This window comes from Mastigoproctus giganteus, chromosome 2, assembly GCF_048544385.1.
Source record: "Mastigoproctus giganteus isolate SK-2022 chromosome 2, ASM4854438v1, whole genome shotgun sequence".
Lineage (NCBI taxonomy): Eukaryota > Metazoa > Arthropoda > Arachnida > Uropygi > Thelyphonidae > Mastigoproctus > Mastigoproctus giganteus.
Window position 1 is genome coordinate 225757926 of NC_143576.1, and position 14843 is coordinate 225772768.

The 14843-nt window shown below is 33.8% G+C and overlaps 1 protein-coding gene across 1 annotated transcript in view; it reads left to right on the plus strand.

Annotated features, from left to right (window-relative positions):
- LOC150090186 (formimidoyltransferase-cyclodeaminase-like) overlaps positions 1 to 14843 on the plus strand; it is a 158260-nt gene that overhangs the window by 94337 nt on the left and 49080 nt on the right. Inside the window, exon 7 of the mRNA XM_090369004.1 lies at positions 488 to 637. Coding sequence (XP_090225130.1) covers positions 488 to 637 — 150 coding nt within the window. The remainder of the gene's footprint in view (positions 1 to 487; positions 638 to 14843) is intronic.

Here is a 14843-nt window from a genome sequence, read left to right on the forward strand (position 1 = left end):
TAGAACTAGGGGATATAAATTCAAGTTATGGGGGGAAATGTTTAGATTGGACTGCAGGAAGTTTTATTTTAGCCAGCGAGTTATAAATTATTGGAATAAGTTGCCTACGTGGGTGGTAGAGGCTGACAGTTTGGAGAAATTCAAAGGTCATCTGGATAGGACCTTCGGGTTAGGGAAGCGCATAGGATGATAGGTTTAATTTCCTTTTCTTTTATTAATTATTATTATTTTTTATTATTTTTTTATCATTGTTTTATTCGGGGTTTTTTATTATTTTTTTTAATTTATTTATTTTTTTATTTGGCTGGTGCAGCATAAGCCATAGGCTTTCTTGCACCATGCAGCCATTACTAATACTATAATACTATCTATTTATAAAGCATGTTATTGATTATTAATAGGTGGAGTACCATTTTTAGTATTTAAAATTTTGACCCAGGTAAAGAATTAAGTTATTGTTATAATAACAGTTTTCAATCTGTTATAGGTTTGTAAAGATTCTAAAGACTTGAAATTGGCAGTAACAGGCTCCCAGATTGTAGGACTTGTTCCATTACGTGCCATGTTACAGGCAGCTGAACATTTTATTCAAAAGGAAAATCTTTTCATTCTAGAAGATGACCAGAAAATACATTTGGTATGTATGTATGTATCTGCTGTATTTCTGTTTCTTAATTTTTGAGTATTTTTATTTGTATTACTGGTTACTTACCGAATATGTTTTATTTTTATTTTGAAATAGGTACTTTTTTATGTAGCATTTAGATTAACTAATTTATTTTAATTGAGTAAATGTTATTATTAAAATTGCAGAGTGATGCAAGGAAACAAAGCTGTTAAAAAATAAAACATAAATAAAATAAACTGTCTCCCTAGTTTTATTATTATTATTTTTATGTTCCTTACAGTAGTATCTAATGCTTCGTTAAATTAGTTAAATTTTACAACCAGTGAAGTTGGAAAATTCAGTGCTGGATTGGAAAATTTTGCCTTTTTTTTTTTTTCTTTTTTTTTTTTCTTTTTTACTTAACATTCTAAATTGTGTTCAATGAATAATTTTAATAGTCCTAGTCACATTTTTAGCTTATTTTTAAATTTAGCTAAGGATTTAGTAAATTAGAGCCTTTGTTATCGGTGATTTTGGCACAAATATTGTATCTCATAATTATTAACTTGTAGAGCAGTGGCTTATAGTTGTAATTGTAGTGTTTTAATTGCAGTAAATAAAAATGTTAATCGCATAAATTAGCATTTTTTTGTTTATTTTTAGCTAAGAAATTAGAAAGTCGGTAGTGTTATTTAGAAACATAATAGCATAGCACATACCACATAAAAAATCTAGCATTAGCATTAGTAGAGGCATTTGATGCAAGAAAGCAAGCTTATGCAGCATCAGCCAAAAAAAGAAAAAAAAAAAAAAGAAACCACTTCCACTTCACCCCTCTGTTCATTCAAAATACCTGTCCAGCTGAGCCTTAAACTTATTTAGGCTATCAACTTCCACGACAAGGGATATCTAGTAATATCACGGGTTGTTATACTCTTGCCTCTTAGTTTATCTAGTAATTTTAAATTAAATTTAAACTAGAATCGTGCCTTGAACAACAGCAGCAAAACAAAAAGCTCAAAATAGTATGTATGCTTTGGCTCAGGAAAGAACTGTCAATGACAATTTTCTTTGAATCACAGCTACATTTTGTGCTAATTGTGGGCTTTTATGCAACGTTATCTGTAGTGGGACGTGATGCAGCCAAGAAGGATGTCTTTTCATATATTTATTGCAGAGACTGTGAGGAACTTAGGCGCCAAGTCATGTTCTGATAGGCTTATGTGAGGGATTGAGGAACAGGGTTGATGCCCTCAAAGAAATTAGCACTCAGCTACCAAGCACAATACTGGACACTGCACTCATGCAACACAAGACAGTGAGATTCTCCATGGTGTGCTGGTCCCTCAGAAGGTAGCTGTTGTCAGTGGCTCTTATTGGCAGAGAAATGTTTTGTAAAAAGAATAGGTGGAATAGGATGTGTTAGCTGGAACAAAAGGTGCTATTTTGTATGCATTGATGCTAATGATATTAAGAGTAGGTGATATAAGGATTTACTTAACAAGTACAGGGAAATATCAAAAAAAGTCATGAGTTAGGATAAAAGTTGAGTGTCTGCAATTCTGACCAGACATGATAGGAGGGAGAACATGATGAGAGCCTTGTCAATCATTTCAATCCTGGAGATTCTGTGAAAGGCACATGAGGTAGATTTTTCTCAGTGTGGTCTGTGCTTGTTAACAGGAGAGATTATTTTTACAGGGATGGGATATATTTAAATAGAAGGGATGCAAGAATATTTGCTGATGCTATTGGAGCAGTTGTTGGTGGCTGCTATCCATAAATTGCTATACAGTGCGGGTTTTTTTTTTTTTTGCCTGTTAACAGCATTTTTAACCGTGTGTGACATTGTAGTTATCTGTATCTGCAGCCTGTCACTGATTAATGTGTCATCCCTTTGATTTAGTATTAGCACTTCTCAAGGACAAGTAACAAAAAAAATTTTTGATCTTTTCCTTCTATGCCAAGTAACAAAAAATAAATAGCCGTAACTTAATAAATATGTTCATGGTTTCCCCTTTTATCTTATTTTCCAAATGCACTGGTTCAGGTTAGAGATGATTCTTATCTAACTGCAGCAAGAAAAGGAATATAGTTCACACACACATTAGTTTTAAAACGTATAATTATTTATGCTGAAAAACTTGACATGCAATGTGTTCCTAAATGAGGTTAAAATACCTATGTTAATAAGTGTATGCCTATAGGCCTCCATAGCCAAGTGGTCAGGAGTTTACCCAGTTTACTCAGCGCTTGTGCAGTAGCACAAGCGCTGAGTAAACTGGGGTTCAAGCCCCTGACTGCTAAAAATACTTTCAGAAATACTTTAACTGGTAATAACATATACTCAGAATTAAGCAACAGTCACTCTCTCAACAAAGTCAAATGTTTCATCAATGCATTTAGAATTCGAAATTTCACACAAAATATATTACTGTTATGTTAGTTAGATTAGCCATCTTTCACAATATGCATTTCCATCTCACAGACGTTCATCAGGCAGCTAAATATAATCCCATATTTATATCTCACTTTTGATTTGAATTTTTTTTTTCTTGTATCTAGCAAGAAACTTTAATTAATACCTTTAGCTATTCATCAGCAGTGGCCAATGTAGTGCTTCCAAAAGAACATACTTCCATAAACGTACAAGACTAAAATCAGTTATATGCATTCAGTTTATTCTGACAATGTGGAGAGAGTGTAGTATTCCAGTGTTCCTAAATGGGGTTAAAATATCTATGTTAATAAGTGTATACCTATAGGCCTCCATAGCCAAGTGGTCAGGAGCAGGAGTGCAGTAGCACACGCTCTTTGAGTAAACTGGGGTTCAAGCCCCTGGCTGCTAAATTTGGTCGATCTGCCAACCCACACTGGACCAGTGTGGCAGATTATGTCCATTTCCCTCAGCATGAATTATTGAGGAGGCTTCCATCCTGCAGTGGGTTGATAATGGCTGCACTTTACCTTTACCAATAGGCAATTTCAATTATTTTCGTTTGACCTCTAATTTTAGCAGGAAAACTGTGTTAACTTATTCTACCTTCAACTCCATCCCCCCCTCCCCCTTTTTTTTTACTTCATGCTATTAACTGTGTATCTCAAATATGCTATGGGTGCACATTACATCCTGCACTCTTTTGTGAGAGAAGTTTTAATTCAGCTAAGCCAAGCAACAGTGAAATCCATTCAGATATAAAGATTAATGATATTGGAATAATCATATTTGGGTGTTATTTTCAGTCAATCACAGCAGTCTGCAGTAATGCATTCACATTTATCAGTGCTTAGTCATCTCTCCTTATGTATTCAGCCTTTTCAGTGTAGACATCTCTCTCTTTTCATAATTTTGTTGTAATTCATTGCAAATCTCTCTCTCTCTCTCTGATTTTTGTATTTGATTTTCGATATGTTGTACAGTCAGTCCTCGTATAGCACGATAGTTGTGTTCCTAGAAACCCTCGTGTAATGCAAAATCGTGCAATATAAACAACAGGCCCTATGGGAAAAATAGGGTTAGGTGCCGTCCACCCAAGATTGAACACACACATTTGTAACCAAAACATTACCAAACACAATAAATTATCGTAATAAAATACGTAAATATTTTATTACGACTATTACGTAAAAAATATTGCTAATTCTTTTGCTTCTGTCGTAAGCAGACTTGTTTTTTGTTTGATTTTCTCTCGAAACAGACGATAGCCGTTCCATCTCTTACAATTCTTTGTGTCTTGATCTAATGAATTTTAATCACACTTTAAGTGTTCCTGCTATGAAAGTTGTTTTTATGCATCTTTCTAATTCTCGGTGTTGCCTCATTTAGGCCTGTAGCATGTGCAATATCACATGGTCTTTAATTTCGCTCAAAGCGTTTCACAATTTCATATTTTTTTCTCTATCGACAAAGGCGGACTGACCATAAGCCTTGCCGGGGAAACTCCGGTGGGCCGGAGGCCGGTGTGATTTTGGCCATAAACGCTAGTATGAGGCTGCTATAAATTTTCCGGGGTAAGAATTTTTGACTCAGTCCGCCTCTGTTTATCGATATTGCTTTTCTTTTTCTCTCTGAATCTGCAGTGTCTTCACCAGGACACTTCCATTTCACCTTTTTTAATTAAGTATTTTACTCATTTTTAGGGAATAAAGCACAATTACAAAACAAGGAGGCACGCTTGATACACATAAACAAAGCTGCGTGCATGTAGCAACTGAATAAACAACATCGTAAAGGCAGAGGTACACTATTAACACCTCACATTTTACTAAAGCACATTTCTGGGGGTTACTACCATAAAACAATAAAAACAATTTCCAGTTGGTTTCTGCTAGTGGAATCTATTATAAACTGGTAGTAAACTCGATCTAATTGCATTTGCGATAATACCGATAGCTGGAATTGTGTGGGTTTTTACGTTATTATGGTGAAATGTGTTTCCCCTTCACTGTTATAAAAAAAACATAAATACATTTTCAGAATCTTCTCTTCATTCCTATTGTGTTGCATTCGGTTGGGGTGATTCTGCGTTTGACTGCCATCTCTTGTAAACACAAAGGCGGATCGTGCATAAGCGAATTCGGTTCGTGTTATATAAGATATTGTTCCCCTATTTATAAATCGTGTATGATCGAATTCGTGTAGTGTAAACACGTGTTATATGAGGACTGACTGTAATTTTACTAAATACCCAATTCAAGTTTACCAGAAGTTAGGTCCCCAAATGTGAGTTTAAAATTAAAGCAGAAAATCAGTTGCCGTGTGAACGAAGCAAGAAATTATATCAAAATGTGAAGATAGCATTAAAGTTATGCAATTGTTATGTAGTAAAGTTATGCAGTGAATTTTTAAAATTTTTAAATTAATTTTTTTGTCAATTTACTGTATTAATTACATTGTTAGCATAAATATTTACAATTTTTTAATGGTGTTAGCATACTTATTTACCAATTAAGTTTTTATATATATTTTACAAATATATACGTACTGTACACTTTTTACAAATACAGTAAGCACCGGTTATAGTGATCACGTTTGCAAATTGAATTTTGATTCTAATAAGCAAAAATTGACAAATATTATCCAGAGGCTAGAAAAATAAAGATATAAAGCACAAATTTACACTTTATTACCAATTAAAAGATACATAAAAATCGGAATATTCTTCCGATTTTTACGTTCCGAACAAAATAAAAATAAATTTATCCAGAGGTTAGCAAAATAAAAATAAATTTATACTTACGTACATAGCTTAATTAATATACTAATTAATATACTTAATTATTATACTTTATATATACTTAATTAATATACTTTATATATACTTAACTAATCAATATACTTAATTAATTAAACATAACACTTTGTAATATGATTATAATTTAAAATAGTCACTTAATTTATATTGTTTTAAATCAATACAAAGTCTATTTATAGATTTTTCAATATTGTATAACTGTCTATATTCATGATTGCTTGCACCAGTTTCTTCCAACACTCTCCTCAGGACGGCTATAGCTTCACGAGTTTTCCGTTTTGTAACTGGAATTTGTTTGGGTTCATCTTCATTTTCCTCCTCCTCGACGAAATTGTCAGTAATAGACTGGGAAATTTCTTCATCTGTTAAAGCTGTAGTAACTTGTAGATCACCATCTATGTCCACCCAATCATTAAACTCCTGTTCACCCGTCTTTAGGCTTTTCAACGTAATCAGTATCGTGACTTAGTTGCCCCTCATGAATAATTAATCCACATTTTTTGAAACAGTTGCTAATGCAGGTTTTCGAAACTTCATTCCAGGCATTCATTGTCATATGAAGTGCATCTAGAACAGTTATCTGCTTTGCGATATCGAATGAAGTTCCCAAACCTTCATCTATAGACTGGATGATTCTTCGCCTCATATCCGATCTATAAAAGGTCTTAAAGGTTTTTATTATTCCCTGGTCAAGAGGTTGAATCAGTGATGTGGTATTTGAAGGTAGAAAAACTGATTCAGTGTTTTTGAAAGTCAACTTTGGATGAGCTGGGCAGTTGTCCAAAACCAATGCAATATTTTTGTTTTCTTATCCAATTTCAAATCCCATTTACGAAGATAATCTTCAAATAAAGAAGCTGTCATCCAGGCATTGGTATTATTGATATATTCAACAGGCATCTGTTTTACTCCTTTAATACATCTAGGTGATTTATTCTTGCCAATAACTAACGGCTTCATCCTGATTGTTCCCATCATGTTGCATGTTAAAAGAACTGTAATCCTGTCCTTAATCTTCTTTCCTGCAGATGCAGAGGAATTTTTAAAAATCATGCAGTGGTCTGGGGTAGCCCTGTAGTACAACCCTGGTTTCATCTGTATTAAAAATGTCTTCAGGATTATAGGTGCTTAACACAGTTTGCCAAGAGGTTTTCAACCAAGTGTCAGCTGCAGAACTATCGGAATTCTGTTTTTCTCCGTGAAGTTTTTTTGTAAACAATATCATGCCTCTTCTTCCATCTTGTCAGCTCTCCATCCGTCGCCTTAACCTCTTTTTGTAGTTTTTCAGCAAAATCATTAACTTTTTGAAGAAGAATGCTACGATTGATTGGCGCATTAAATGAGCTGGCCTGTTTGAACCAAACAAACAGAGCTTCATCTACTGTTTGGCATTTCCTTTCAAGCTTCCTTTTTCTGGTTTCACTAATCACATTAGTGTTTAATATGTGACGTGATTTTAACAATTTTGATAAAGATGACTGAGGCACTTCTAATTTTACTGCCACTTCCCTTTGAGACATTGCCTAAGTTTAATTTATTGTACATTTCTATAATTTGTAACTTATCTTTTACACTCAAATTCACTCTCTTTCTGTTCACTGACATTTTTTTTTTTTTGGTAGTAAAATTTAAAACATAGTAAAAAAGATAAGTGTCAATCAATAACAAAGCACACGTTACACACAAATTGGAATTAACACGAAACACATAAGTGAGATGAAGTTTAGATATAGAAATGAAGAGCAGATTTCAGTGAAGGGGAAACACATTTCACCATAATAATGCGAAAACACAAATTCCAGCTATTAGTATTATCGCAAATGAATAAGATAGAGTTTACTACCCATTTATTGCACTAACAGAAAAGCCCAATAAACCGGAAACTGCAAATTGTTTTTATTGTTTTATGGTTGTGACCTCCAGAAATGTGCTTTGGAAAAATATCACAGAGGCGTTCAAAATTGATTCTTATAACCGAAAATGTGATTCTAGTAAACAATGAAAGTATAGTGCATTTTATTGATTTGTATCGTTCTTTGACATTTGATTTTATTGAGTGGCCGATTCTAATAACTAGTGATCGCTATAACCAGCACTTACTGTATTTACATACTGTGCGATACTTTTTAATAAAGTCCAATTTTTATGTGAAAAAGTTCAACTTCTTATGGACTAGGAATGGATTAAACCTTTAACATACATTTCATATACTCAATTAATGATAATTTCAGTATGATTGCTTTTGGGAAATGGTGTGGTAAACATCCCCAAGCAGGTTAGTCTTTAAAAACTACACAGCTGTGTATCTGCAGTGGTCATTCTGTCATCTACTGTCACAATCTTGCTACCATGTGAATGCAGTGATTTTATGGGTGAACTGTACAAACACTTTTGCAACTTTAATGGCATCGAAATCTAACAGCTAAATAACATCTAAATCTAAGATGTTATTGGCACCATTTTCAACATCTAAGATGTTGGAAATGGTGCCAATTTAAATAAGCTATTCACACATATCTATAAATAACACTGGTCAGCATTGATTTCCTCCCTGAAATAATTGACGGATTCTCATAGGAAATGTGTTCAAAAACTCATATGTGCTTAGAAAGTTTTCATCACCCTCAGTTTTCAAATATCTCTAGCAGTACCCATTGCAAAAATTTTGCAATTGGTAGCAGAGTTTTTCCTCTAGCTGTCCTAAAGAAGTATAGTCCGTGTTTTGTCATGAGCAGGTAAGCCAGTATACATCGAATCCTTTCTCATTTCTTGTATCTGAGGAAACTTATAAATTTTCTTTTGTTTCAACATCTTTCCAATTATTCAAAATGTGCATGTCGCATAACAATTTTGCACATACAAAATGTAGTACAGTCTCTATAATACTTCTTTGAAAACGACATTTTTTTATATTCTTCTGCCCTTCTGATAACCTTATCTTAACATGCTGGAATGATCTGACCTGAGACGTTGCTACATAAAATTGGCATAACTAAATACAGGGTTAGTATGCAAACATTTGCCCTTGACTTTTATTTATAGCCAGCAGAATAGAAAACTACCGTCTCTTAGCATTTTAGCAAGGCCATATGATGCAAGAAAGCAAGCTTATATAGCATCAGCCAAAACAAAAAATATATATATATTCTAATTTCACTCATCTACTCGCTCCAAATGTTTGTCTAGTTCTGCCTTAAATCTATTTAAGTTCAACTTCTACGACAGATGGAAGTTTGTTCCAGCAATCAACCACATGCTGGCTAAAGGCAAACTTCCGCACATCTATCCTACATCTGTCTTTCCTCAATTTGAATTTATGCCCTCTGAGGCGATTATTCTGAGCAAGAGAAAGAATCCCATCAGAATTGAGCATGCTCAAACCATTCAAGGCTTTATACACCTCAATCAGATCACCTCGCAGGTGCCTAGTCTCCAGACACTGTAATTTGGAAAATGTAAGCCTTTCTTCATAAGAGCAACCCTTTGTTCCATTCACTAATCTTGTTGCCCTTCTCTGTACTCGTTCCAACAGCTCTACATCCTTCTTGAAATGAGGCCTCCAGACCTGTATACAGTACTCTAGGTGTGGCCTGACCATTGCCGTATACGAGGGGATAATCACCTCTTTATCCCTGCTAGAAAATTACTGTGTATCATTGATAAGACACCATGGGCTAATCTTGCAGACCGTCAAATGAGAATGGCAAAGTCAAATTGGATGGAGTCAAATCTACACGTGGTAAGGCTACCTTAGCGCATTTGGCAAAATTTTGTAATTGGTAGCACAGTTTTTATTGCCTGATATTTTCCCGAAAAGTTTTGGACAATTCATTGTCATCTCTATAAAATACTACTGAAAAGGGAAGAATATTAAAAAGTACACTAAAAACTCACCTTTCACTTTAAAAACTCAGTCAAACTTTCATTATTAGTGTTTTGTTTCTTTCGTTTTCTTGCAGATGCTTCTACTGTACAGTACTTCTTCAGTATCCAGCAAATATCAGCCCTGATTATTGACATTTTAACTCTCCTGGTACCTCATCTCCATATGTTTAATGTCCTGTTTAAACCTTTCACCCTGTTCTTCCCTTACACTTCCAAATGTGAAAGTGTAAAAATGTACCATGTGACAATAATGTTGCGGCTCAACTTCTTCAAGTTTGCCAAAATATTTTCAACTCTAGTCTTGGTAGTTCGGATCTTTGTTCTCTAAAAAAATTCTCAACCACAGACCTGAAACTAATGCATACCTGAATTTCTCTTTTAAATTTCGTTCCCTCATTAGTATGCAAGTTTAAAGTTTTCTCTAGCTGTTCTAAAGAAATGTAGTGCATGTTTTGTCGTAAGCTAGTATGCATCAAATCCTTCGTCATTTCTTGTATCTGAGGAAACTTATAAATTTTCTTTGATTTCACCATTTCAGACCGATCCTGAACACATTTGCAGATACACGAAAAGTCGTGTATCTGCAAATCTTCACTGCAAGGTACGTTCAACACGACCAATTATAGAACATTGGCAGCAGACGTCTTCCTGACTGTGATATAATTCTAAATGCTTAAATTATTACTCACCTTAAAAAACAAACTCGAAATTAATAATAATAAAATGATGAGGTCTGAATATTTTAAAACGTATTAAGCGTAACGAATAGCAATGATTTTATGAGCTCACGTGTGCAATGTGGGGACATATAGTGAGCAAGCAGTGCAATGAAATCTTAATGGTTTGTTCTTTATTTTAAGGTAGGCAGCACTAATGGAGAATTATTATTATTTTATTTATTTATTTTTTTTTTTGGAACAACGGACATGATTGTGCAAACGTGTAAATTGTTAATCATTTAAATAGTTAAAGTGCAAATTTTTAATCAGAAAAAAATGCCTTATCAACGTAGACAACTGTTTGTTTAACAGTTAACATCTTCATGTGGCTCCATCTATGAAGTGAATGTTGAACTATTCTCATTTGTAGTATAAAATTGGCCCATTCCGTAAAATAAAACTATTTGGAATTTTTAAATTTTAACAACTTTGTACACACCTAGGAAGAAATAGCTTCAATTTGAGACCACTTCCAGCCTATCGTTCACACTGACTGACAAAAGAAATTGCCTTCCGTATTAAATATATAGATAGGTTAATGACTGAAAGCCATGCCCAAAATCTCCAATATTTTGGAGATTTCTAGAGCATTCAGGAGCTTTATACAACATTCTAGAATGTCGTTACCTGTGGAAGAAAGGTCGGGATGCTTCTGGAAGGTTTTAGAACCTTCAGTGGAGTTCTCTAGAAACATTGTAAACCTTCTGGAAACTTCTGTACCAGTATATATACAAGCAGGTTCTGCACCAAGCAAGCATTTTCGTATTTCAAAAAGTGCACGTTTCAGAGAGCGAGTGGTGAACAAAGTGAACAAGTGTTTAGTGAATTAGTGTTTGTAAACAAGTGTTATGTGCGTAAGTGTAAATCGTAAACTGTATTTAAATTAGAAATAAAAATCTACAATTTCTTAATTGTGTTTATGTGGATATACCTCAACCATACATGAAATATGTTGCATCCTTGGCGAAATAAATCTGATAGCTTTTGCTACATTTGCAGTGAAGTGGTATTAAAATTGCAGTAGAAGATGAAGTATGGGCACCAAAGATTTCCTGTAGCTCACGTTCAAGGACATTAACAGGCTGGTTTAGAGGTAGTCATAAATCAATGCCTTTTGCTGTTCTGGTAATATGGTAGGAACCTTGAGACCACATAAATGATAGTTACTTTTGCATGACCTGGGAATTCTGGGAAATATAAGCATAAAGTAGAGTATCCCAACGTACCTTCTGCTCTAAGGCCGGTTTCTCACAATGATGCAAAATGGCAGTGCCAAAGCCACCAGAAACTTATGGACTTGACTCTGATTCAGGATTGGTAAAGAAGTCACCAGAAGATGGAACCCAGAATGAATACAGATCCAGGCTTTCAACTCTTGATACGGCAAAGCTGCATCTAATCACTCAGGCAAAATTGAGCGATTAGAACCTCTTCAAAACCAAGGCTCAGTTACTAGGATCACGGCTTCAGCAGTGGAATCTCCTTGAAAAGGGTGTCAAGGTGCCTTTTTATAGGAAGAGGCAATCTAACATAATGACTTATTACTCCATGGATGTTTCTTTGTTTTATTGTAACAATATCCAGGAATTAGAGTTACATCTGGAATACGTCCCCAAGCTGTGGAGGCTTTTCATTTATTCATCCAAGGTCAGTTTGAAAGCAGTTTTACTCCATAATGGAAATAAGTATCTATCTATACCATTTGCCCGTGCAGTTCACATGAAGGAAATGTACAAGAACCTGCAGGTTCTTTTGCAAAAAAATATGCCGTCAAGAAAACAAATGGATTATCTCTGCTGACCTAAAAGTGGTAGCATTGCTGACTGGGTTGTAAGGTGGATACACTAAATACTTCTGCTATGCGAGTGGGACAGCTGAGTGAAGGATTGCCACTACAGGTTAAAAAAATGGCCAGGCTGTTCAGAAAATACACCAGGCCAGAAAAATATAACCTATTTAAAAATTTAATGCATCATCAAAAAGTCTATTGTTCAATATTTTGTACTGTATTCAATATTTTGTACATTTTCTTAAAATGTATGCAATTTTTTTTTACTAGAAACTTAGCTTTTGACTTTAATCCCTTCTCCCTTAAAAGTGGATAAGTCAAAAAGTCTATTTACCTCCATTGCACATCAAGCTATATAGGTTTGATAAAAAAATTTTGTCAATATGATATTTTTATCATATTTTTGATAAAAATATTATATGGACAAAAAAGGAGAAGGATTTTTATGTTTCAGGTAAAAGTTTCTTCGAATCAGTGAGGCCAAGATAAAAGAGGGAATTTTTGTGGATCCTCAAATCAAACTGCTATTCCAAAATGAGGAATTCACTAAAAAATTAAATGCTGTAGAAATAAGAGCCTGGAAGGCATTCTAAAATGTATGCCAGAAAATTTTAGGCAATGAGAAATTACAAAATTACAGTGAAATTGTGGATGATTTAATTTGCAGAAAGTTGGGATGTAACATGTTAAACTACATTCCCGTTTAGACTTTTTTTCCTGAAAACTTCGGAGCGGTCTCCAATAAATAGGGTGAAAAGTTTCACCAAGATATTTCTCAAATGGAAAAAGGATTCCAGGGATAATGGAGTCCAAATATGTTGGCAGGCTACTGTTGGAATCTCATACGGGGGACACCAATGGATGATTATAAAAGGCAAAAAATGACAAAATAAGTGTTTTGTTATCAGATAAACATTTTTGTAAATAGAATAAGGTTAATAGGCCATTGTTCAATATTTTGTACTGTATTCAATATTTTGTACATTTTCTTAAAATGTATGCAATTTTTTTTTACTAGAAACTTAGTTTTTGACTTTAATCCCTTCTCCCTTAAAATTGGTGGGTGTTACGGCAATATGGTTGCCACATTTGAATTCAGCAATATCAAATCTACAAGAAACACCCTGAATTTTAACAGGAAGCAAAAAAAATGGAGTATTTTTATGGACCAGTGAATAGTGCAACTGATATAATGCAGGTGTTAGGGACAACTTTAATACTTGCTTTATAAGTGAAGCATTTTATGGCCAAAATAAAATATAACCATTTTTTTTCCCAGTTTTTTAACATGAATACACAATGATTAAAAGAATCTAATCATTCTAGCAAATTTCATTTTGCACGTTTTTTTTTTTTTTTTTCCTTTTTGTTTTATTATTTTTATATTAGTGGAAGAAATAGGTTAAATGTTTTAAATGGCAAATACACCATTACAGTGTGTTGTTTTTTTTTTTTTTTTTTTTTAATAATTCTGTAGTTTAAAATTAAAATGTTAAATATACAAAGTATATTTAACATTTTTATGTTAATTTTTAAGTATATGAAGTATTGCTTCATATACTTAAAAAAATAATTTCAAAATTGTCAATTTCTTATAAGAATCTCGCACTTCCAAATGAGGTATGTTAATAGGGAATTCAGTTTATGGTATAGTGCAGGGTGTTGCCCAACTTTCTCAGTTCACAGCACCTTTAGTTGTTGTTTTTGTTAGATTTGTTGGTTCATCAGCGACTTAGGCTATAATGTACACTCCCTTAGTGTCTCAGTAATTTTTTCAGGGTACCCCTAGACTAAAAGAAATACCTAACAGTTCTGTTTATTAAGTAGTTAGGTCCAAACAACTTAATAAGTAATGTTGAAACTGTGAACTCCCTCGAGCTAGTAGTTCGTGCGATGTCCAACAGATGTAGAGTATCGCTGCGTTTTCCTTGAAAATTTTAAATATCTCACAGCCTGGGGCACCAAAGTGCACAGTTTGAGAACCGCTGGTATAGTGCATAAATAGGAAATAAGGAACAAGTTAACCACATATGAATTTCCACCTTAGTTCAGTGGTCATATGTAGGGTATTAAAAAAAAGAAAAACCAACATTTCAGAAATAATTTTCCATAGAAAATAGTGTAATATGGCTGGGTTACATTTGGATCAGACTATGGAGAGAGATTCCCTTCACATTTCAAGGATGTACTACTTTAGTTTATAAACAACACCAGTGAATTTTACAATACTGTAGTATAATTATCAGAACACTAACTTCCATCAATAGCAGTAACTTATAAAAATATATAAACTGTTCATAGATTCATGTGCACTTTACATTATGCCTTTAACACTTTTGCCTTTTTAAGAATAATTTCATCCTTGAAAAGAATGTCACAGCTGTTGTTTACAAAAATTTATAACTGAATATATCATGACTGACAAATATAGTAGCTGGTTTTGCTCCCAGAGGAAAACCAGCTATTGTGAGTTTTGCTTTTGTGAGTGTCCAATATGCAGTCTCATTGATGTATTTTTTATTTATTTATTTTTTTTTTTATGAGAACCCCAAACACGAAAGGTATCAAAACCTATAGTACTTAGTACC